At 50.4% G+C, this 25890-nt stretch overlaps 1 protein-coding gene across 1 annotated transcript in view; it reads right to left on the reverse strand.

The window, feature by feature from the left end:
• Positions 1-25890, reverse strand: part of CROCC (ciliary rootlet coiled-coil, rootletin) — a 76961-nt gene that overhangs the window by 36257 nt on the left and 14814 nt on the right. Inside the window, 10 exon segments of the mRNA XM_020972769.2 lie at positions 638-837; positions 1931-2161; positions 2600-2704; positions 3926-4022; positions 4564-4791; positions 6271-6377; positions 9504-9669; positions 9957-10021; positions 10427-10510; positions 12379-12564. Of these exon segments, the coding sequence (XP_020828428.2) occupies positions 638-837; positions 1931-2161; positions 2600-2704; positions 3926-4022; positions 4564-4791; positions 6271-6377; positions 9504-9669; positions 9957-10021; positions 10427-10510; positions 12379-12564 (1469 nt within the window).

Here is a 25890-nt window from a genome sequence, read left to right on the forward strand (position 1 = left end):
TCTTGATCTGACATCCTATGTTCTAAGGGCCATTCCAGCTCTGACATTCCATGTTCTAAGGCCCTTCCCAGCTGACATTCTGTGTTCCAAGGTTAAGTCTTGTTCTGACATTCTGTGTTCTAAGGGCCACCCCCCACCCCAGCTCTGACATCCTATGTTCTAAGGGCCATTCCAGCTCTGACATTCCATGTTCTAAGGCCCTTCCCAGCTGACATTCTGTGTTCTAAGGGCCCTTCCAACTCTCACATTCTTTGCTCTACATTTCTATATTCCAATATTGTTTCCCAGCACAAACATTTTATGAATTTTTTTGCCCCTCTCCCTCCTGGCCCCAAGGCCTAGCACAGGGCAGGGCACACGTTTACTGCTTAAGAAACACCTGCTATCATTAACATCTTCCCCTCACGTTCTCCCCTCCCTCTTTCAGGTCTGATGGGCAAGAGACCTGAGTTTTGGCCCTGGTTCCATCAGTACCTTACTATATGGCTTTGGCCAAGTCAGTCTGCCCCTCTGGGCCTCTGCTTGGGTTACCCTCCACGCCCCAGGCTTCTCTGCCAAGGGCAGGGTGGAGGTCCCCGGGCCCGTGCCCGTGCCCTCTTTTCCCTTCCCTTGCCCCAGCAGGGGCATGCCCCAGTACCTGCTCAGTAGGTCATGGGCACTGCGCAGCCTCTGGATGTCTCGAAGGGTGTCTTCCTTGGCCTGGACGGCACCATCAGCCACGTCCCGAAGCTGCAGCAGCTGCTTGTCCAGGCTCCGGCGCTCAGCCTCGCTGTCTGCCAGCTGCTTCCTCAGGGAGGCCAGAAGATCCTGGCTGGCCTCATAGCGTCCTCGCATATCCTGTAGGGAACCCCAGCCCCAAGGACCATCAGCGGCTTTCCATGACATTCCCACACGCCCAGGCCTCGGATCCCACATTCACCATCCCAGCGACAGCAGGAATTCCTAAATTCAGGGCAGGACAGAGCATTTCTGACCCTGAGCTCCCACCTCTGACACTGTGTAATTAACTACGTCTGCCCCTGAGCCCTGACATGGTGCTACTTACTATCTTTGATACTTAACCCAGTTCCTTGACCTTGAGACCCCATCCCTGACACTGAGCCCCCATCCCTGACTCTGAGCCCCCATCCCTGACTCTGAGCCCCCATCCCTGACACTAAGCCCCCATCCCTGACACTGTTATCAGCTTTGATAGTCTCACCCATCCCCGACTCTGAGCCCCCATCCTTGACACTGTTATTAGCTTTGATAGTCTCACCCATCCCCGACTCTGAGCCCCTCCACCCTTGACATGGAGTCCCTGTCACTTACATTTACCCCATCCCTATTACTATACTGAGCCACTGCCATCCTTCACGGTGAATGTCCAAGAAGAGCATTTTGCCCCCCTGAGCCCACACTTGGAATCCTCATCTTCAGCATTACACCCCTCCCACCTCTAGAACAGACACTAAGTCTCCATCTCAGACATACTTGGCACTGTACTCATCTCCAAGAGTCCTGGCCCTGGAACATGGCCCTTTCCTGATCCTGAGGCCATCCCTGATATCCAGCCCCTCATTCCTGTCCCTGAGTGCTCTCCAAATTTCCAGTGCTTAATCCTTTCCCCAAGGCTTGGAAATCCCTGTCCCAAGGAAAATGCTTCCCAGGGATTACATGGAAGGAAATCCTGTTGACATTTTTAGATGCCCCAGGCCTGCTGGCTCCAATGAGTCCCTCTGAGGCCTCATCTTTTCTCTCCACATCACCATCCTGACTGTGCTCCCACTTCCCAGAAGCTTCCTGTCCATCCTGGTCTCCCAGCTCTGTCCACCATGGCCAGACCAAGCCCTGGCAGGGGAAACTCCCAAAGGAATCCCATCTCTTCCTTCTCCTTTCCCTTGAAGAGTGGGCAGGGGCAGGGCAGACAAAGGAGGCCCCGGCTTCCTACCTGGACTTGCATTTGTCTCTTGTGCAGGGCAGAGTGGACCAAGGCAAGGGTAGAATCAGAGAAGGCTGGGGACAGGCTGGGGCGAGGGGAGCCACTGGGCCGGGGTGATGAGCGCCGGAGAGGGGAAGGGGTTCGCAGGCTAGAGAGGCCACGCAGACTGCCATCCGAGGCCTCGGGGGTACGCTCCATCCCACCCATCTGGATACCACTGTCTGTGTCAGACAGGACAGCCTGGGGCAGAAGGAGGAAGGGACATGGGGTGACAAAGGCTGCTTGGTGAGGGTCACTCCTACCCCTGGACATTAGAACCCCATGGATAGTGTTTTCCTTACCCTAATACCAGTCTTTTATATTCAAAGCCTGCCTCCTCCAGGAAGACCTCCTAGATTAGGTCTAGCCAACCCACTTTTCCTATTCTATATACTGTGATTAATCTGATGCTCCAGTTGGGGGTGAAGGGGAGGCAGCCTTCCCTAGGGTAAAGCACAGGGCACCGGGGACCACTCATCCCCAGCCAACGTTGGTCCCTAGTCTCGAGGGATGGGGAATTTCAAAGGCCCATTCCCCACAGAGACCTCCTCCAAAGCCATAGCAGCAGGCCTCCTCCCATCATGCACCACTATGCTGAGGCTTCTCACCATCCCCCACCGGACCCAATGGCCCTCCCACCTGGGCCAGGTCCCGCAAGGTCTGTTGCAGCACTTCTGACTCATTCCTCAGGGCCTCCACCTCCTCAGCCTCCATGACTGCTTGCTCTTGCAGCCGCACGGCTTCCTACAGGCCCCGCGGGGGAGAGGGCAAGAAAGGGGCACGCAAGCCTTCTGTCTATCTCGGGGACCCCATCTCTTCTCCCCCACCTAAGAAGCCTGAACCCATTCCCATCATCCTCCCCAGAAACAAACCCAAGATGATAGGCTGGGGTTAGGGGACCTCTCATGGAGTCCTTGCAGAGGGCAGGGCAAGTTTGCTCTGACTGCCAGAGGTCTGAGGTGTCAGAGAACACCGGATGTCAGGGCTGGGAGGGCTCTTAGAGCACAGGGTGTCAGAGCTGGGAGGGCCCTTAGAACAGAGTGTCAGAGCTGGGAGGGGTCTTAGAACAGAGTGTCAGAGCTGGGAGGGCCCTTAGAACACACGATGTCAGAGCTAGGAGGGGCCTTAGAACACAGAGTGTCAGGGCTGGGAGGGCTCTTAGAGCACAGGATGTCAGAGCTAGGAGGGGCCTTAGAACACAGAGTGTCAGGGCTGGGAGGGCTCTTAGAGCACAGGGTGTGAGAGCTGGGAGGGCACTTGGAACACAGGATGTCAGAGCTAGGAGGGGGCTTAGAACACAGAGAGTCAGGGCTGGGAGGGCTCTTAGAGCACAGGGTGTGAGAGCTGGGAGGGCACTTGGAACACAGGATGTCAGAGCTAGGAGGGGCCTTAGAACACAGAGTGTCAGGGCTGGGAGGGCTCTTAGAGCGCAGAGTGTCAGGGCTGGAAGGGCTCTTAGAGCACAAGGTGTGAGAGCTGGGAGGGCCCTTGGAACAGAGAATGTTGGAGCTGGCAGGGGCTTTCAAACCTAAAATGTCAGAGTTGGAAGAACCAAAGAACAGACCAGGGAAACTGTGGTCCAAAGAAGGAAAATGACCTGCCTATGGTCACACACTGCATTAGGGGCAGACCTGGTACTAGGATGCAGGTGTCCTGATTTCTAATCAGTGTTTTTCCCACTGCAAATACTTCTAGGTGGTAAAAGGGGCAGAGAAAGTAGGAGAGCTAGAAGAGGCAGGCCGGGCCCTGCCACCAACCACGTAGGCCCCACTCCAGGGGGAGTGAGTCCGTACAGGGCCTCATCAGACCTGCAGATGGTCTAGCACACCCCACATTTGGAGGCTATTATTTTCCAGCCCCTATATCCTTCCCGCCTGCCTTTCAGCCCCAGAGATGGCTCTGTCTCAGGGAGAGATGTCCAGGCATGGGAACTCTTCTCTCCCCATGGCCCCATGTGTTTCTCACCAATGCTTCCACCTTCTGGGTCAGGGCCTCGTTGGCTCGGTCCTTCTCTGAGTTTTGGCTTTGAAGCTGCTCCACCAGCAAGGTCAGCTCGTTCACCCTGATAAGCCAAGGGAAGGGGATGACTCTGGCACCCCAGTCCAGCCCCCTTATCTAGCAACACCATGTATTCCAGTGATCTGTCTAAACCCCTTACCCTTCTCTTGGAACAGGAGCCCCTGAGGGCAGGGGCTGTCTTACTGAAACTTTCTGTCTTCCCTTCCACGATGGCACAGATGCTTAATAAATCTTTGTTGAAATAACAGCAAGTATAATAACTCACGATTTATACAGAGCATTCAGGTTGCCAATGTTGCATTTGAATGTGTATATGAGGTGGCAAGAAGATACTATAATCTACCCCTCCTCCCATCCCACCTGCCTTCCCCGGCCCATCTTCATCCATCCCCACTCCCCACGGCTTCCTGGGAGCCCGAAACTATGGAGGCTGGCTGCCTGGACTAGAGGGTCATCCCTCAAATCCAGGACATCCAAGCCACTGCGCAGGGTTGTGGCCACACCCGGTGGCCTGGCTGGCGGCTCAGCTTCACGTCTGGACCACTGTAAGGGATGAAGCCATGTCTGCTGACTGACTGACTGACCTGGAGTTGAGTTCGGCCTTCTCCAGGTCACTCTTCACTTGAAGCTGGATCATATCGCGTACCTTGTCACGCAGCTGCTCCTCCAGCTGGGCACGGAGCAGGGCGGCCTTCTCCATGGCGGCTTCGCTGCTGCTCTCCGCCAGCCGGAGGCTCCCGCTCAGCCCGAGGCTGGCTGAGTGGATGGTACGGGAGGTCCGGGCTAGCTCTATGCCCAGCTGGGACAAGTCCCTGTCAAGGGACAGGAGCAGGGGTGGAGTCACTAAAGTCCAGAAGAGACTTGGGGACTTCACAACACCTCTCACACCCAACCCCTTCTTCTCCTTCAAACAGCTGCCTCTTCGGTTCAAGCCCTTACCTCTCGCCCAGATTACCACAGCAGCCTCCTAACTAGTCTCAGGTGTCTGCCCAAGCCAATCCATCCTACACAACGGTTTTTCTTAGCTCTCACCTTGTGCCTCCCCTCCTCAACCACCACCAGTGGCTCCCTATTGTTCCAGGATAAAACATAAGCTGCTCTGTTTACTTTTTTTTTTTCTCAAGGCAATCAGGGTTAAGTGACTTGCCCAGGGTGATTAAGTTAGTAATTGAGGCTGGATTTGAACTCAGGTCCTCCTGATGCCAGGGCTGGTAATCTGTCTACTGTGCCACCTAGCTACCCAGCTGTTTACCTTTTAAAACCCTGAACAACCTGGCCTTGATGGACATTCATCACTGCCTCTCCTGCAGTCTGAGATCCAGGCAAACTGGCCTCTCTGCTCCTCACTCACCACGCTCCATTTCCTTTCTCCACGCCTTTGCCTGGAATGCACCTCCTCCTTACCTCTGCCTCAGAGCCCCTCTCCTTCTAGAAGAGACAGGTCAAGTAGCCCCTTCTCCCTGAAGGCTGTCCTGATCTTCCCATCTGCTCGTTCCTCCCTCCCAAAGGACTTTCATTTAGTGATTCTGTATGTGTATATTTCTTAACATCATATTTACGCTGTATAAACTTGTATATGCCCTTGTCTCCTCCATTAGAGTGTAGGGATGGTTTCATTCTTTGTAGACAAATTGCCAGAGCCTGGCAGAATTCTTGGCACTTAGCAGGTGCTTGAAAAAATGCGTGTTGTGGATGATATGCTCCAACAGACATCTGACCAGGAATCCCCATGACGATACGTCAGTGACATGCTCATTCGGCCTGTCCTTGAAGACTTCTAGTGAGCAAAAGCCCCCTACCTCCTGAGCAGCCCGTTTCACTTGCAGGAAGTTTTTGCAGACCTCAAACTGAAATCCTTCTCTCTGCAATTCCCTATCACTCTTCATTCTGCCCTCTGGGGCCAAGCAGAATGAGTCTAATCCTCCTCCTAATCCTCCTTCAAATACTCAAAAGTGGGGCTCATGACCTCCAAATCTCCACAAGAGGCGCCCCAAGTTCTCTCTGTCAGTCTTTGTATGATCTGGCTTCCAGTCCACTCACCATCCTGGCTGGTCTTGCTCCAATCTTTCTAAAACCAGGTACCCAAAGCTGACCATATGGCCTGACCATGTCAGAGGGCAGCAGGATTATTGCCTTCCTTGTCCTGAACACTGTTGGTCCCTCCTAAACCGGCCCCAAATCTTTGGCTTCCACGTCCCAAGGCTCAAGGTGGGAGTCAAACTTGGAGCAGGCGAGACTAAAGCCCGACCCCTCTCCCTGAAGGTCGCTGCCCTCTCCCTCCAGGCCCTCACCTCTCCGTGGAGGTCTTCATCTCGCTGACCAGCCTCCTGAAGCCCACTACTTGCCTCCAAAGAAGGAGCAGCCGGCTGTGTTCATTGCTGAAGTAAGCATTGAAAGACTGGGAGAAAGCATGGAGGGGTGACGGTGAGTTGTTGAGACAGCTAGCACTCACCCTCACCAGTCAGCACAGCTCATACTTCTCTCCCAGAGCAAGGAGCAGCGAGGGGAGCAATATCTCTGCGTACCCCACCTCTGGACAGACACCCTGGCCCAGACGACTAAAGGAAAATTCCCAGAGGGTCAAGACCTCACTACGTCAGCCCCTCTCCCGAGATACCCAGGAGGAGAGTCCTGGAGGAGGCCTTATTTGTATAACGTGTGGGAGTCTATTTGTATGGGTGTGTTTATGAGAAGCAGTGTGTCTGCACACAAAATACAGGAGTTGGAACTGAGAGACCCAGATGGCAGGGGCTCAGGATGAGAGTCAGAACAGATGTAGTCCAACCACCTCATTCTATACAGATGGACACTGAAGCCTAAAGAGGCCGCAACTTGTCCAGAGTCCCAGGCCGGGACCTGAGGCCAGGTCTTTCGACTCCAAACATAGCCCTCTCTCCACTTCCCCTTCCTGACCTCGCACTGACCGAGGGAGCTGGAGCAGGACACTGAGCTGTAGGCATCAGCAGCAAAGAGGAGGGTTTAGGTGGAAAGAAAAAGCATCCTTATAAGTAAAGCCAGCCAGGAGTAGAGCGGGCAGCCCTTGCGTGAGGGGCTCCCCCCTCCCTGAGGGTCTTCAAGGCAAGCTGGGCTGACCACTCATCAGGGATATTATAGTGGGGGGGGGGGAATTCTTGTCCTAGAGGTTAAACCAGATGGCCTCAGGTCCCTTCCAACACTGAGATTCTAATTCATTGGATTGGAAGCGCCCGGAGGGCAACGGTTTTTTTTTTTTGGGGGGGGTACCTGCGGCACTTAATAAATGTTTATTAACTGACTACAGGACCTTCCCTTCTCCTGGCCACAAATGACATTGTGTCTGTGGGTACACTTTGTGGGTATCAGTTACAATCACCGCCCTTGAAAACCATCGTCAATGAGCGGTGGTTACTGTCATCATTAGTTGTAACCTTCCCCAGTGCCCACAGTCACTTCTCTGACCTCTTGAGGGTCCTTCATTTCCCCAGTGGGAGCGTTCCTACCTCCTTCACAGAACCACGCCCCTTTGAGACTGGAGCCCACTGTCTCCCGAGCTACTTCGTTTGTTTTTTGGTGAGGCAATTGGGGTTAAGTGACTCACCCAGGGTCACAAAACTAGTAAGTGTTGTGAGTCTGAGGCTGGATTTGAACTCAGGTCTTCCTGACTCCAGATCCAGCGCTCTATCCGTGTACCCCGTCTCCCCTCCTCCCACCCCAGAAGCTCTCTTTCCTCATCTAGGCCTCTTAGCCTCCCCTGTTTCTTTTTAGGTTCTGCTCAGGTGCCGTCTCCTACACGAGGCCTTCTGTGATCCCTACAGCCAGCTAGACGGTACCACAGTGGATAGAACTCAGGAGGACCCGAGTGCAAATCTGGGCCGTGACACTTACTAGCTGTGTGACCCTGGGCAAGTCACTTCACCCTGTTCGCCTCAGTTTCCTCATCTGTCAAATGAGCTGGAGAAGGAAATGGCAAGCCACTCCAGTATCTCTGCCAAGAAAACCTCAAATAGGGTGACAGAGAGTCAGACAGGACTGAAACAGCTCAATAACAACAGCCTCTAAGCCCCTCTGCCAAAGTTAATCTAATTTTTTCTGCGTAAACTTCTTTTGCATGCACTTCTATATGTATACATGTTGTCTTCCCCCAAAGAGAGTAAGCACCTCGAGGGCAGGGCCTGCTCGATTTTTATCTGTGTACCCCAGGTTTCCAGCAGAGTGCCAGGTATAGTATTACCATATTACATCATATTATTATATTAATAGCAGGCTACATGCTTGTTTCATGAATGAACACTCTCCTCACAGGGTCACAGATTTCGAGTTCAGACCTCGGAGGTCCTCTGGTCCAACCCCTTCATTTTACAGATAAGGAAACAGGCCTGGAGAAACCGAAGTGACTTGGTGAAGGCCATACAGATGTCAAACGTTAGAGTTAGGATCTGACCAGGTCCCCTGACTCCAAATTCAGCATGCTCTCCATGGTACCACACTGTTTCCCATCATATTTTTTAAAAATAGAATTAGGTGTGTAGATTTGCTTCCAAAATAGAATGTAAGCTCCTTGAAAGCAGGGACTACTGTGTGTGTGTGCGTGTGTGTGCGTGTGTGTGTGTGTGTGTGTGTTTTCATATCCTCAGAATCTAACTCAGAGCCCGGTGCGTTTAATAAATACTTTCCGAATTCACAATCTTGCTTTCAGGCAGTAGGTCCCTAAGGATCCCAGGATTTAGAGGTAAAAGGGACTTCAGGGATCACCTTGGTCAAGCCTAGACTTCCACAGAAAAAGGAAACGGAGGCCTAGAGAGGGGAGGTCACTTGCCCAAGGTTACACAGGATCCAGGATTTGAACTCAGTCCTGTAAATCCAGGGTAATCCAATGGTCCTTCCATCACAGCACAGAGAAAGCTGGTCACCAGAGTATTCTCTGGGGCCAACTTAGCAGGAGATGTCGATGCTTTTATCCAGCTGGTGTAACTTCTGCAAACCCACAGCCGCCATCACACTCCAGTGAGGCACTTGAGGACAGCTTCTGAGCGTCGTCATTAATGAAAATGTGGTGGTCATTCACAGTAATGTCAAGTGTAGACAACCTGGCTGTCTCAGACCCCCAGGACCTGGGGGACCACGGGCAGTGCCCCTGGCAATATGCAGCTCTCCATCGAAGAGAAGGCACTGGTGGACGGAGGTTCTGAGTTCCCTTTACCACGAGTCTGGTCCGTATCCCCATCTCTATAGCCACAATTACAAGCGAGCCTCTGTGCATGCGTGTGTATGTTCTCCCCGAAGGGCCCCAAGGAGGAGGGGAGAAGCACAGTTTTGAGATTTAGCCAGGAGGCCACCCATGGCCAACTATTCAGGGTCTGGGGGAGAAAGTGAAATGGACTCTTTGGTGGGCTCCTAGGGGAAGCCCCTTAGCGTCTCTAGGCCCAGGGAGCCGGACAAAGGACAGTCCTCAGGGAAGAGGGAGGCCAGGACAAAGACATGGCCCCCAAAGAGTGGGCAAAGCATACACGGGAAATTCAGGGCCCTGAGACCTTGCCCCTCCTACCTCCTCCTCCCGCCGCCACTCAGCCTCTCGCTGCTCCAGCTCCCCCCGGCTCCGGGTCCAGTCGCTGGTCACTTTGCGGATGTCATCGGCCAGGGCTTGGTTGGTTGCGCTGGCCTGGTCGAGCTGTTCCCGAAGCATGGCGTTCACCTGCACCAGGCTGGCGCTCCTGCAGGGGGAGGATGGCTTAGGCTCCCAGCCCAAATCTGAATTCCTGCTCCACCAACAGGCCGAGCCCCAGAGGTTCTGACTGTACAGTGCCCAGGCAAAAGGCACAAGGGTTAGCCAGCACCAGACAGGCCAACAGCCACCAGCCCATTAAGGAAATGGGAGGGATGGGAAGTGACAGCAGGGGATAAGGCCTGAGAAGGGCACAAACCAAACCAGGGAGCCCTGGGGCACGGTGCGCCCTCCTGGCAAAGAGAAGCTCTGCTGCCCACCCAGGCGTTCACCCACCTCTGCTGCTCCTCTTCCAGCCGAATGAGAGCATTCTCCAAGTCCTGGCTGTGTTCTTCTTCCTGCTAGAGACACACAGACATGGCCAGTTTGCTCCACAAGGATGAGTCCCAGAGAGACAGGTCAGCTGGCAGGAATCATCTCACCCAGGACCCTCACAGAGGTCCAGAGAAGGGAAGGGATTAACCCCAAGTTGCACAGCTAGTAAATGTCAGAGCAAGGATTTGAACCCAGATGCTCTGACTCCAAATCCAGGGCTCTTACCACTGCACCAAGGTGCCTGCCATGAGCTGGGCAAGCTTCCTGGCTCAATCCCCTGGCCCGGCTCCAAGAGGCCTCTCTCCTGGCACTCACCAGCCAGCCCTATCTATATTCTACCTAGATGTGGCAAGCACTGGGAACCCTGAGGAGAGGACAGGTCCAGGGTCAAGGGTGTGGGGGTGAACAGGGGTGGGAAGAGGGACAGCTACCGCTAACTTCTGGCGCTCCAGTTCTGCAGATTTTTCCAGAAGCTGCTGCTCCACTTCTCCACACTTCTTCTTGTATTGGAGAACCTGAGGGGATGGGAGGGTTGGGGTAGGGGGGCAAGTCAGAGTAGTCCTCAACCTGATCTGACCCCCACCCCATTACTAGTATAGGCTGGTAGAATTTAGGGCAACAAGGGGCCTTCAAACAGAGCATGTCAGAGTTAGGAGGGGTCTTAGAACACAGAACGTCAGAGCTGGGAGAAATCTTAGAACAGAGAGTGTCAGAGCTGGGAGGGTCTTAGAACATGGAATGTCAGAGCTAGCAATGACTTTAGAACACAAAATGTTAGAGCTGGGAAGGGCCTTAGAACATAGAATGTCAGTGCTGGGAGGAGCTTTAGAACATAGAATGTCAAAGCTAAGAGAGGCCTTAGAACATAGAATGTCATCAGTACTGATAGGAGCTTTAGAACAGAGAATGTTAAGAGTTGGGAGGGCCCTTAGAACACAATGACAGAACCGGGAGGGAGCTTAGAACACAGTGTCAGAGCTGGGAAGGCCTCAGAACAGAGAATGTCAGAGCCGAGAGAGACCTTAGAACATAAAGCTGGGAGGGGTCTTAGAACAAAGAATGTCAGAGCTGGGAGGGCCTTAGAACAGAGAATGTCAGAACTGGAAGAAAGCTTAGAACAGAGAATGTCAGAGCTGGAAGGGTTTTAGAACAGAAGGTCAGAACTGGGAGGGCCCTTAGACAGAGAATGTCAGAGCTAGGAGGGCTTTAGAACACAGAATGTCAGAACTGGGAGAAAGCTTAGAACAGAGAATGTCAGAGCTGGAAGGGTTTTAGAACAGAAGGTCAGAACTGGGAGGGCCCTTAGACAGAGAATGTCAGAGCTAGGAGGGCCTTAGAACATAGAACGTCAGAGCTGGGAAGGATCTCAGAGACCACATAGTCCAGGCCTTTCATTTTACAGTGAGGAAAACCAGGCCCAAAGAGAGGGAGTCGGCTTCTCGAGATCAGAGGCAGTAAGTAACAGAGCTGGGATCTGAGTTCGGATCTTCTGCCACCACATTCCAGACTCTTTGCCTTAAGATACCTCCCACTTGCAAACAGCTCCACAATTCACAAAGTGCTTCGCTCACAATAACCCTGCAAAGTGACAGTCTGAGTATCCTTATTCCCATTTTATAGATGAGGGAACGGAAGCCCAGAGAGGTTCAGCTACCTGACCAAGGTCACACAGGCAGCAGCATCTGGTTCTGCTGACGCCTAGTCTAGGCTGCTTTTTACTCCACCAGAGTGGCCTTAGTCCCCCCACTCTCACTCCCCTCACCTCCCACCCCAAAGGCTTTCCTCACTTGAGACTTTGAGAAATACAGTAACTTTCTGAAAGAGGAGAGTGGGGGGGCCCACATCCTCATTTCCACAGAAGCCACAGGGTACATGCTGGTGGGCATGTCAAGAAGGGCATGGGTACCCATCTTAACAAATGCAAAGCCCAGGCACCACTGCACCATGGAAACAGGCCTGGATATGGAGTCATCCAGCCCTGAGTTCGAATCCTGACTTCCACTGTGTGACTTTTATCAAATCATTTCACTTTGCTGGGCCTCAGTTTCTTCAAGTGTCAAATGAAGAAGCTGGATGAAATCCGATTAAAACACAAATTTCTTTGTATCATGAATCCCTTTGTCTGTCTGGGGAAGCTTCTGGGACCCCTTCTCAGAATCAAGTTTTTCTAAATGCATAAAATCAAATACATTAGATTACAAAAGAACCAGTTGTATTGAAATGCAGTGGTCATAACCTTAACGAGACAAGTTCACAGGCCCCGGATGGAGCACCCCTGGCTGGGCAGGTGCGGACGGCCCGGCGCCTTGGACCCATCCCAGAAGAGGACCAGCTGTAGCCAGGGCAGCCCCAGGGGTGGGGGCACTCCCAGGCGCGCCCTCACCTTGGCCTGTAGCTTCTGCACCAGCTGGGCCTGGCGCTGCTGCCCGTCCTGGTAGGCTTGGAGTTTACGCTTGTAGTTGGCCTGCTCTTCCTCTAGCTGACGTCGCAGCTCCAAGGTCTGCTGGCCCAGCACCCCGTACCCCAAGGGCTCCCGCTCCCCGGACTCCAGCCGAAGGCTCTGCTCCAGCTAGGGGGGGACAGAACACCCTCTGAGCTCGGCCCTAGGGACTGGACCCCTTCAGCATTCTCTCAGGGGGACGGAATTCCTTCACAAGGACAACTCCTCTGGATTCCTTTACAAGGACCAGATGCCCTCTGGGTTCACTCAGGGGTACTGAGCACTCTGAGTCCAGCCAGGGGAATCAGACCCTTTCTAGGTCCTGCAATGGGGACTTGACCCCCTCAAGACTTAGCCATGGGAACCAACTCCGTCTGAGCTCAGCTGGGGTGGGGTCACCCTCTGGGATCAGCTAAGGGGACTGAACACCCTCCAGGCACAATCACAGGGACAAAACACTTTCAGGCTCATGCTTGGGGATCAGGTACCCTCTGGGATCAGTTACCAGGACCAGACCTCCTCTGGAACCAACCACAGGGGGACCAGACCTCTCCCAGGCTCAGTCACATGGTAGTCAATACCCCCCCACCTCAGCCATATGGGGACCAGGCCCCCTCTAGGCTCAGTCACATGAGGACTAGACCCCACCAGGCTCAGTCACATGGGGGTCACATCTCCACGGGCTCAGGCATATGGGGAGAACCCACCAGGCTCAATCACATGGGGGCCAGACCTCCACGGGCTCAGGCATATAGGGAGAACCCCACCAGGCTCAGTCACATGGGGGTCACATCTCCATGGGCTCAGGCATATGGGGAGAACCCACCAGGCTCAGTCACATGGGGGTCACATCTCCGCAGGCTCAAGTATGTGGGGAGAACCCACCAGGCTCAGTCACATGGGGGTCACATCTCCATGGGCTCAGGCATATGGGGAGAACCCACCAGGCTCAGTCACGTGGGGGTCACATCTCTGCGGGCTCAAGTATATGGGGAGAACCCACCAGGTTCAGTCACATGGGGGCCAGACCTCCATGGGCTCAGGTATATGGGGAGACCCCACCAGGTTCAGTCACATGGGGGTCACATCTCCATGAGCTCCGGTATATGGGGAGACCCCACCAGACTCAGTCACATGGGGGCCAGACCTCCATGGGCTCAGGTATATGGGGAGAACCCACCAGGTTCAGTCACATGGGGGTCACATCTCCATGGGCTCAGGTATATGGGGAGACCCCACCAGGCTCAGTCACATGGGGGCCAGACCTTCATGGGCTCAGGTATATGAGGAGACCCCACCAGGCTCAGTCATGTGGGGGCCACACCTCCATGGGCTCAGGTATATGCAGAGACCCCGCCAGGTTCAGTCACATGGGGGTCACATCTCCACGGGCTCAGGTATATGGGGAGACCCCACCAGGCTCAGTCACATGGGAGCCAGACCTCCATGGGCTCAGGCATATGGGGAGAACCCCACCAGGCTCAGTCACGTAGGGGTCACATCTCCGCGGGCTCAAGTATATGGGGAGACCCCACTAGGCTCAGTCACATGGGGGTCACATCTCCGCGGGCTCAAGTATATGGGGAGACCCCACCAGGCTCAGTCATGTGGGGGCCAGACTCCCTCTGGCCTCAGCCAGTGGCGGATCAGACTCTGCTCTGGCCTCAGTCCCCGCTGCACCGCACACCTTCACCTCCACCTGCCCCCACAGCCTTCAGCCCCTCTGCCCCTGCCCCAGATGGTAGCCACTGCCACACAACTGGGCAAGGGAAGTGTTGGAAGATGACCCAGCAGACAGGACCCTACCAGGAACAGCTCAGCAGACTGGTGGGCCAGGACAAGGCTACCCACTAACCTTGTAAATCCTCCCACCCCCATACACACATTCACAAAGAGACGGCTACACACACGTTAATAACAGCTAGCATGTGTGTGGGGCTTTATGGTTTGTGAAGTGCTTTACAAACATTATCCCATTTGATACTCAAAGCAACCCTGGGAAATGGGTGCTGTTGTTATCCCCATTTTATAGATGAGGAAATCAGGGCAAATAGAGGTCAAGTGACTTGCCCAGGGTCACACTGCTAGTAAGTGTCTGAGGTCAAATTTGAACCTAGGTCTTCCTGACTCCAGAGCAGCTAGCGCACAGAGCACTGGGCCTGGAATCAGAAAGACTCATCTTCCTAAGTTCAAATCCAGCCTCAGACTTACTAGCCATGTGACCCTGGGCAAGTCACTTAACACTGTTTGCCTCAGTTTCCTCATCTGTAAAATAAGCTGGAGAAGGAAATGGAAAATTACTGCAGTATCTCTGCCAAGAAAACCCCAAATGGAGTCACGAAGAGTCAGACATGACTGAAAAATGACTACACAATAAAACCTTCCTGACTCCATGTCTAATGTCCAATCCAGTATGCAATCATTGCGAGGACTTATTGCTTCTACCCTCCCCAAAGGCACTGGACCCCTTGTCTGCCCTCAAGTAGCTTAGGCCCTCGTGGCCTCCTCTTACCTGGACCACAGTAACAGCCTCCTGATTGGTCTATCTGCTTCCATTCTCTGTAAAGTGACTCTGAAGTGACTTTTTTAATTGTGAACTTAACCACCCCTCACCAAAAAATGAGCCCACCAGAACATAGCCCTACATATATATAAAACCACACATCTCCAAGTCTTTCCCCCTGGCTTTTTAAAAAGTATAAAATAAATTCTGCATGCCCATAAATTCCCCTTCCATTCTCCCCTTTGTCTAATCTGTCTTCCGTATTTCTATCAAATTAATTTTCCCATGATGCTGGCCGGATCATGTCACCGTCCTGATGGAGAACCTTCATAGCTTTCCATTTCCTCTGGGATAAAACACAAACTGCAGCCTAACCTTTAAGGCCCTCCCTTCCCCATCTGACTCCAGGCAGCCCAATTTCACAGCAACTCCTCGCTTACCTTGCAGACCACCCTACATTCTACCTGCCCTCTGACCTGCCTGCCATTCCATCCTGCACACAAGCCACGGCCTGGGCCTCCCTCCTCATTCCTGCCTCTCAGAATCCTCCTCTTCTCTCGGGGCCCAGCTTGGGTGTTCCCGGCCAATGGCATCCCCTCTCTCCTCAAGACTTCCTAAAGTACTTTGTCTAATGCGGTTGTTTTCACCTATGTTGTATTACCCATATCTGGATCATGTCATCGCCCCCAAACAGAACATAAGCTCCTAGAAGCAGGGGCAGTGTCATTTCCCTTTGGATGCCCCACGTGTAGCCCACTGCACACCTCCCTTTCTCCACACTAAGCTACATCTTCACTTGTTACTTTCCTGAGAAAACTGAAGCCACTGCCTGAAAGCACCATCTCGTCCCCTCCTCTTCTTTCCCAACATTCCACATCATCCCCATCTCTCCTCCTTTGCCCCAGGCTCTGATAGCAAGCTGGCCTTTCTCCTTGCCAAGCTTAACCCCTCTACATGTACCTTTGATCAAATCCCTTGCTATTCCTCCAGCAGACTGCCCTCTCAATCATCACCTTCAATTTCTTCCTGCCTACTGGACACTTCCCTACTCCCTATAAACATATCCTAGTCACACCTATCCTTAAAAAAAAACCAAAAAAACAAAGTCTCACTACTAATAATACCTAGCATTATGCAGCAATTTTAAGGTTTGCCAAGCACTTTACAAATATTTATCTTTTCTTTTTTAATTATTTTTTTTGGCAAGGCAATTGGGATTTATGTGACTTGCCCAGGGTCACACAGCTTAAGTGTCTGAGGTCGGATTTGAACTCAGGGCCAGTGTTCTATCCACTGTGCCATCTAGCTGCCCCAACAAATAGTTGTCTTACTCTATCCTCACAACAACCCTAGGAGGCCGATGCTATTATTATCCACATTTTACAGTTGAGGAAACTGAGGCAGGCAGAGGTTACTGTGACTTGCCTCAGGTCACACAGAGAACAAGAGTCTGAGATTGGATTTGAACTCAGGTCTTCCTGAATACAAGTCCAGCACTCTAGCCACTTTGCTATCTAACTGCCTAGACCCCACATTCCCTCAAGTTCTCATCCTGTAGTTTTCCTCCCTTTCTCAGCCAGACTCATTGAAAAAGCTGTCTCCATTTGCTGCCTCCACTTCCTTGCCTCTCCCCGCTCAAGGCTTTGTGATCTGGCTTTTATCTAACCTCATCACTGCAGGGCCATCTCCAATCGTCCTGATCTGTATCTGGCCACTGGTCCCGGATGGCTCTGGAGGAGAAAGTGAGGCTGGTGACCTTGCCCAGCTCTGCCTCACTTAAATCCAATTCACTCGCACGTCATGGTACCATCTTCCTGATGTCACAGTCTTTGAGAACGAAGGATAAATAACAACAGCAACCTCTTCACTCAGCTGAAGCTGCTCTTTCCAAAGTTACCAAGGATGTGATGGAACACTATTGTGCTGTAAGAAATGATGAAGGGGCCGGTCTTGGAAAAGCCTGGGAAGCCTCATATGAACTGATGCAAAGCGAAGCGAGCAGAACCAGGAGAACGCTTTCTATGCCAATGCTGCAAAGACAAGCAGCTCTGAAAGCCTAAGGAAGGAGCTCTGATCAGCCCAACGAGCAGCCACAGTCCCAGAGGCCTCCCAGGGAGACACACCACCCACCACCCGACAGAGAGGCGAGCGACTCAGAGGACAGGCTGAGGATCACGGCTTGGGAGGGGGGGAGCCGGACACGGCCAAGTCAGGAACGTCCTTTGTTCAACTAGCCACGTGTGCAATCAGCTTTGTTTTTCTTGCTTCCTCAATGAAGCAGTCAAGGGGGAAAAGTCAGACCTGAAAATAAAATAAAATAAAAAAAGACTCCAAGGACCTCTCAATTGCCACAGCTTTTAGTCCGTGTGCATCTGCTGCCTCCTTATTCTCTTTCCACTCTTTGTTTTCATGACGCTGAACTTTCTTGGCTCTTCTCCTACCCAGAAAGAGAGTTTCAGGGAAACTCGACCTTCTGTCTCCTTTGCAAGGTCATCACCCTCTAACTACAGGTGCTCCCCAAAGCTCTGCCCTTGGCTCTTTTCTCTCCCTCCTCTCTCTCTGTTTCTCCAGTTCTCTCTCCTCTTTCCCTCTCTTCCTTCTCTCTCTTCTCTCTCCCTTTATCTCTCTCTCTCTTCCTCTTTCCTCTCTCTTCCCTCTTGCTCTCTTCTCTCTCTCTCTCCTCCCTCTCACTTTCTTCTCTCATGTCTCCCTTTCTTCTATCATCTCTTTCTCCTCCCTCTCACTTTCTTCTCTCATGTCTCCCTTTCTTTCTTCTCTCTTTCTATCATCTCTTTCTCCTCCCTCTCACTCTCTTCTCTCTCTCATCTCTCCCTCTCCCTCTCTTCTCTCTCTCATCTCTCCCTCTCCCTCTTTCTCTCTCTCTCTCTCTTCTCCCTGTCACTCCCTTCTCTCATCTCTCCCCTCTCTCTCCTCCCTTTCACTCTCTTCTCTCTCATCTCTCCCTCTTTCTTTTCTCTCTCCCCCTCTCTCTTCTCTCTCTCCTTCTCACTCTCTTCTCTCTCTCATCTCTCTCTCCTCTCTCTCCTCCCTTTCACTCTCTTCTCTCTCATCTCTCCCTCCTTCTTTTCTCTCTCTCCCCTCTCTCTTCTCTTTCTCCTCCCTCTCACTCTCTTCTCTCTCTTATCTCTCCCTCTTACTCTCTCTCTCTCTCTCTCTCTCTCTCTCTCTCTCTCTCTCTCTCTCTCTCATCTCTCTCTCTCCCCTCCCTGTCACTCCCTTCTCTCACCTGTCCCCTCTCTCTCATCTCTTCTCTCTCTCCTCCTTCTCAGTCTCTTCTCTCTCTCATCTCTCCCTCTTTCTTTCCTCTCTCTCCCCTCTCTCTCTCTTCTCTTTCTCCTCCCTCTCACTCTCTTCTCTCTCTTATCTCTCCCTCTCATCTCCCTCCTCTCTCTCTCCTCCCTCCTCTCATCTCTCCCTCTTTCTTCTCTCTCTCCCCTCTCTCTCTCTTTCTCCTCCCTCTCACTCTCTTCTCTCTCTTCTCTCTCCCTCTTTCTCTCTCTCTCATTTCTCTCTCTTCTCCCTGTCACTCCCTTCTCTCACCTGTCCCCTCTCTCTCGTCTCTTCTCTCTCTCTTCCTTCTCAGTCTCTTCTCTCTCTCATCTCTCCCTCTTTCTTTTCTCTCTCTCCCCTCTCTCTTCTCTCTCTCCTCCCTCTCTCTCTCTTCTCTCTCTCATCTCTCTCCTCTCTCTTTCTCCATTAGCCCCTGTAGGTTCGTCACTTCTATGAAAATCGCTCACACTTCTATCTATCTAGCTCTAACCTCTCTCCTGAGCTCCAGTCCCTCATCACCCACTGCCTAGTGGGCCTTTCACACTGGATTTCCCAAGAACAACTCAAACTGAACAACACAAAACAGGCCTCACCATCTTTCTCCCCAGACCCTCCTCTCTTCCAAGCACGGCCATTTCTCTCGTAGACACCGCCATTCTTCCAGTGTCCCAGACTTGTAACTGGCATTCCTTTCGACCCCTTGCTCTCCTCCCTCCAGACAGGCAATCATTTAACCTCCTCACTGGTCTCTCTCCATGCCAATCCATCTTGCACGCCACTCCTTACGTGTAGGCCTGACCATGGTATCTCTCCCTCCCCAACAACAGTAGCCCACTATTGCCTCCAGGAACAAAGGCAAACTCTGTTTGGCTTTTAAAGCCCTTCACAACTGTGCCCCTACTTGCCTTTCCAGTCTCATTACACATTCCTCCTCTTTCTGCACTCTACAGTCCAGATAAACTGGTACTCATGTTTGGAATGCACTCCCTCCTCACCTCTCTCTCCTAGAATGCCCTTCTTCCTTTAAGATGCAGCTTAGGCACTATCTGCTGCCCTGAATGCCCCAATTACCAGTGCCCACCCTCCCCAAGCTGCCTCGTATTTAATCATCTACTATGCGCCAGGCACTATGCTACGCACTTTACAGATACTATTTCATTTGATATTCTGGGCAGTAGGTACTATCAGAAGTGGGCACTTTTGATAACCCTGAGCAGGAGGTATTTTTTTTTCTTTTTATGCAATTGGGGTTAAGTGATTCGCCTAGGGTCACACAGCTAGTAAGTGTCAAGTGTTTGGTCTGAGGGCAGATTTGAACTCAGGTCCTCCTGACTTCAGGGCTGGTGCTCTATCCACTGCGCCACCTAGCTGCCCCGCCAAGAGGTGTTTTTGTGAGCCTTTATTTCACAGTTGGGGAAACCGAGGCAGGCAGTCATTACATGATTTGCCCTGGGTCACACAGCGTAAGTGTCTGAGGCATGATTTGAACTGAGGTCTTCCTAACTCTAGGACTAGCTGTCCACCAAGCTGCCTCAATCTGCTCCACTATGTCCCCAACCCACCATCCCTGTAACTTTCCAAACCTTCTGCCTTGTTTGCCCCTATTAGGACGTAAGCCCCTCCAAGGCAGAGCCTGACTCTGTTTTTGAAGCTTTATTCCCAGACCTTAACAGGTACCCAGTACACAGCAAATGCTGAATAAATATTTTTTCATTCATTTTACCCAGAATATCAGACTTGTACCCAGAAGACTGGGGCTTGATTTCCAGCTCTGCCTGGATTTCCTTTTTCTAGCTATGAAAGGAAAAGTTGCTCCATTACTAATAACAACAGTTAATAACAAGACATTTCTGTAACTTTCAGGTTTGCAAAGCACTTTACAAATATTATTTCATTGACTTTTACAACAACCCTGAGACGTAGGTGCTATTATTATCCCTATTTTACAGATGAGGAAACTGAGGCAAATGAAAGTCAAGTGACTTGCCCAAGGACACACGGCCAGTAAGTCTCTGAGGCAGGATTTGAACTCAGGTTTGCTGACCTCAAGTCTAGCACTCTATTTGTTTAGCTTTTAAATTGCATCCTTATCTATAAAATAGAAATGATAGTACCTGTAATACCTACCCCATGGCTGCACAGCAAGACAAGACTATTACAAGCCTTCAAGTGCTAGAAAAATGTGAGTTATAAGAAGCATCATGATATAAGGGAGAGAGGAGGAGACCCAGAATCAGGAGGTCTGGGTTCAAATCCTGCAGCAGACACTTACTGGATAGAGACAGAACTAAAATGGCGAGTGAGACAAAGCATTAGAGTCTATATCACACATACCCCACCTTCTCAACAGAGTTCTAGAAAACGCATGAGATTGAATTCTGATCAGCAAAGCCAAGAAGTTACAGTGAGTCATTTCCCCAGACTAGGGCAGCTTAGGGAGATGGACAGAGAGGTCTCCAGACACTAGGAACAGTCTGGCTAGCAGTGTGAGCAGTGGGAAGCATTCCAGTGCCCAAGGACTGGGAGAGGGTTAAGAGTGGGCACCAGAGCAGGGAATACCAGGGCTGAAAGAGGTCCCAGAGGATCCATGAGCAAGTGCTAAGCACAGGAACTGCGGGAGTCATCTGGCAGGTCTGTCCCCACTACCCCATTCTGAGTCATGAATCCAGGGTGGAAAGCAGCAGTCATGAGCACTGGCACTGAGCACAGAACAAGTTCTGGGAAGCCAACGGCAGCTGTGTGGGTGGCTCTGATCCCCAGAAAAGGACACAACATCCCAGGCCAAAGGGGAGCCAGCAGTTCAGCCTCTCTGATTTCACAGGACCTCTCAGCAGGCCCAAATTAGCCTAGGGTCGCATCAGCAGTGGTCTGCTGAAAGTCGCAGCCAGAAACAAGGAGACAGACCCAAATCTGAGTCAAAAACTTTCAGAACTCAGACCAGGAGGGCAGTGAAGAAACCTCCCCCTGAATCACACCACTTTGGGAGGACTGAAAGCTTGCAGGTCCAGAGCCTGAAAAACAGCAGAAGGATATAAGAAGACAGAAGCTCAGGCCAGATATCCCTCTAGAAATAAGTAGCGCTCAGCACTAACATAAACTCCAAAGTCAAGAAGCAGGCTGGAAGAATGAGCAAACAAACAAATAAAAAAGAATCCCACCACAAGAGCTACTGTGCTGACAGGGACTCTTAAGACAAAAAACCAGAAGAGAATGGCTTGAAAACATCTGCAAGCAAAGCCTCAAAGAAAAATGCAGATCGGATACAAGTTCAATAAGAATTCCCAGAAGAGTTAATGAAGGAGCTAAAATCTATTTTAAGAATCAAATGAGAACAGTAGATGAAAGAATGAGAAAAGAGGAAAGAGCCAGGGAAGAAAAATATGAAAAGATAATTAACAGCTTGGTAAAAAGAGATACAAAACCTTACTGAAGAAAATAACCTCTTAAAAGTCAGAATTGGAACTCAATCACTCCATGAGACATCAAGAAATAATTTTTTTAAAGTCAAAAGATTTTTAAAAATACAAGAAAATGTGAACATATTTCTCATAGGAAAAACAACTGGCCTGGAAAATAGATTGAGGAGAGATAATTTAAGACTCACTGGACTATCTGAAAGCCATAAATAAAATAAAAGCTTGGACATATTTGAATAAATTATGAAAGAAAACTGTCCAAATATCTTAGAACCAGAGGACAAGCAGAAATTGGAAGGATCCACCAGTTACCTCCTAAAATACATTCCAAAACGAAAACTCCCAGGAATATTGCAGTCAAAATCCAGAGCTCCCAGGTCAATGAAAAAGTACTGCAAGCAACCAGAAAAAAAGAATTCAAGAACCCTGAAAACACATTTAGGACCACATAAGATTTAGCACCCACCACTATAAAGGAGTGGAGAGCCTGGAATAGGATATTCCAGAAGGCAAAGGATCTAAGTTTACAACCAAGAATGTGGAGGCATCACTTCCATGATGTCAAGGTCCTCTTCGAGAACAAAGGACAAACAGCCACCATCACCAAGAATAACATACCCAATAAAACTGAGTATAACCCTACAAAGGGGAAAATGGACCTTTAATGAAATGAAGACTTCTAAGCATTCCTGATAAAAAGATGAGAGCTGATTAGAAAATCTGACATATAAACACAAGGGTCAACAGAAGCAAAAAAGTTAACATGAGTAAGAAATCACAAAGGACTAAATAAGGTTTAACTGTTCACATACTTGAATGAACAGACGATACACACAGTCCCTCAGAACTTTATCATTGCCAAGAGTCATAGAGGGAGTCTGATTAAATAGAGGATCTGGGTATGATTCTATTATATTTGGATGATCTCAAAAGAATAGAATGGACGAGGAAGAGGAATGCATTGGGGAGGGGGAAAGAAAGAGAAAAAATGGGGGAAATTATCTCACATAAATGGTGTGCATGGAGAGGAGTTCATATAATGGGGGGGCAGTAGAAGAGCAGGAGGCACTTGAACCTCTCTCTTGTCTGAACTGGTAAAGAAGGAAAGAAAAATACAGAAATACACCTTACTGAACAGAGAAATAGGAAGGAAAGGGGTTAAGGGAAAGGGGGCAAGAAGAGGAAGGTTAGACTCAGGGAGGCATTAGTTAGAAACAAAGAGGGGGAGGGGTTAAAAAAAGGAGGATAAGTACAAGAGAATAGGATGGAGGGAAATACACAGCGGGCTATCATAACTGTGATTGTGAATGGGATGAACTCACTCATAAAACAGGAGGACAGCTACAAGATTGGAAAGATGATCAACTTTGAAAGGCTTAAGGAACTCTAATCAGCACAATGACCAACCACAAGTTCAAAGGACTCATGAGAAAACATGCTATCCATATCCACTTCGAGACTGAGAACTGAGGGACTCAGAGGGCAGACTGAAGTGCGCTCTCTCTCTCTCTCTCTCCTCTTCTCTTTTTTCCCCTCTCTGCTCTCTCTCTTTCTCTCTCTCTCTTTTCTCTCTTCTCTTTCTCTCCTCTCTCCGTCTCTCTCTTTTTCTCTCTCTCTCCTCTGTGTCTCTTTTCTCTCTCCTCTCTTTTTTCTCTCTTCTTTTCTCTCTCCTCTCTCTTTTTTCTCTCTTCTTTTCTCTTTCCTCTCTGCTCTCTCTCCTCTCTTCTGTTTTTCTCTCCCCTCTTCTCTGTCTCCTCTCTCTGCTCTCTCTTCTCTTCTCTTTCCTCTCTGTTCTCTCTCTTCTATTCTCTCTTGTTTCTCCCTCCCCTCTCTTCTTTTCTCTCTTTCCTCTCTCTGCTCTTTTTTCTTCTTTATCTTCTTCCTCTCTCCCTCTTCTCTCTCTCCTCTTCTCTGTCTGTCTCTCTCCTCTCTCTCTCTCTTTCTCTCTTCCTCTCTCTGCTCTCTTCTCTTTTCTTCATCTTCTTCCTCTCTCTCTCCCTCTCTCTCTCTCTCTCTCTCTTCTCTTTCCTCTCTGTTCTCTCTCTTCTATTCTCTCTTGTTTCTCCCTCCCCTCTCTTCTTTTCTCTCTTTCCTCTCTCTGCTCTTTTTTCTTCTTTATCTTCTTCCTCTCTCCCTCTTCTCTCTCTCCTCTCTTCTCTGTCTGTCTCTCTCCTCTCTCTCTCTTCTCTTCTCTCTTTCCTCTCTCTGCTCTCTTCTCTTTTCTTCATCTTCTTCCTCTCTCTCTCCCTCTCTCTCTCTCTCTCTCTCTTCTCTTTCCTCTCTGCTCTCTCTCTTCTATTCTCTCTTGTTTCTCCCTCCCTTCTCTTTCTCTCTCTCTCTCTGCTTCTCTTTTTCTTCTTTATCTTCCCTCTCCCTCTTCTCTCTCTCCTCTCTTCTCTGTCAGTCTCTCTCCTCTCTCTCTCTTCTCTTCTCTCTTCCTCTCTCTGCTCTCTTCTCTTTTCTTCATCTTCTTCCTCTCTCTCTCCCTCTCTCTCTCTCTCTCTCTCTCTCTCTCTCTTCTCTTTCCTCTCTGCTCTCTCTCTTCTATTCTCTCTTGTTTCTCCCTCCCCTCTCTTCTTTTCTCTCTTTCCTCTCTCTGCTCTTCTTTTTTCTTCTTTATCTTCCTCTCTCCCTCTTCTCTCTCTCCTCTCTTCTCTGTCAGTCTCTCTCCTCTCTCTCTCTTCTCTTCTCTCTTTCCTCTCTCTGCTCTCTTCTCTTTTCTTCATCTTCTTCTTCCTCTCTCTCTCTCTCTCTTCTCTTTCCTCTCTGCTCTCTCTCCTCTCTTCTGTCTGTCTCTCTCCCCTCTCTTCTCTCTCTCTTCTCTTCTCTCTTTCCTCTCTCTGCTCTCTCTTTTCTTTTCTTCTTTATCTTCTTCCTCTTCTCTCTCTCTCCCCTTCCCTCCCTCTCTCATCTTCCATGACTACATGTCTGCATTGGGCTGTGTTATTCTCACAATGCAGGAGGGGAAGGAGAGAATTTGGAACTGAAAATAAAATTCAATTTTACAAAATAAAATAAGACACTCATTAGATACAGGAACCTGGGAAGGTCATTTAGCCACTCTGAGCTTCAGTTTCCCAATCTACAAAATGAGGGGACTTACACCTGCATTCCCTACTGCTTAGGGCTGTTACAAGGGAAGCACTCTATAAGCCTCCAATCATCACAAACGTAGAAACTGTCAGTGCCTTACCAACCAGTAGTCAATGGAGGCCAAGGAGCAGCCCCAAATTCACTTAAAGGAACCTGGCAGTGGGAAGAAAGACAGTTATGTATGCAGCAACACTGAGGGTGCAGGGCTAGTTCCGGCCATTCGGTTTAACCAGCATTTATTAATCACTTACTATGTTCATTACCATGTAATGAACTCTGAAATTCCCTTATTTGATCATAATCATTATCATTCCATCTTTCCTTATGGTCTTCTTCCTCATTGTGACCTCTAATCCTCCGACCCCTCCTTTCTCTCCCAGGCCATCACCGCTTCACTGGCTGTCCTTCCCTCCCTTCTCCATCTTCTCCCCTGGGTGAACCAGTTCAATTCTACACTGTTCTCTGCATTTGACCTCCTTGCCCCTCTTATCTTCTTGCTGACTCTAAGCCCTAACCTGGCATTACTCCCATCATCCACTGCCTTTTCTCCTCTTCATGTACTAATGTATTCATGTATTCACGAACAAAGCTGGAAACAAATCACAAAACCATGCTCACTGGGTCCACTACAAATTTATGGTATGTAATCCCAAATGGGCTTTCACCATGGCAAAGCAATCTCTCTAACCCTTAACCTGCTCACCACAGCTCCTTTTCCAAACCTTTTTGTCCTTCCTCAAACCTTCCATGGCTCTCCCTCTCCCCATTCTGTTAGCTGAGAACCCTGCCTCATATTTCTTTTTTTCTTTCTTTTTTGGCAAGGCAATCAGGTTTAAGTGAGCAGTGGCCACACCCCAATAAAACCATCTTGGCAGACAGGCTACACCAGGTTGAGGGTAACCAACAGGCCTCATACCCATCAGCGAGTTAGGGGGATGCCTACCTCAGGCATGTGAAGCCTTCCCTTAGTGGAATGGGTGGATGAAAACGTTGACCCTGAAGTCGGTGGCCCTATGGACACTTAGAACTTGGTCAGGCATCAGAGACGCCAAGGTCATCCATTGCATCCTGGGCCATCGCCAGTCTAGTAAGTGTTAGGTGTCTGAGGCCACATTTGAACTCAGGTCCTCCTGACTCTAGGGCCAGTGTTCT

This window comes from Phascolarctos cinereus, unplaced genomic scaffold, assembly GCF_003287225.1.
Source record: "Phascolarctos cinereus isolate Bilbo 61053 unplaced genomic scaffold, phaCin_HiC Scaffold_726;HRSCAF=1367, whole genome shotgun sequence".
NCBI lineage: Eukaryota > Metazoa > Chordata > Mammalia > Diprotodontia > Phascolarctidae > Phascolarctos > Phascolarctos cinereus.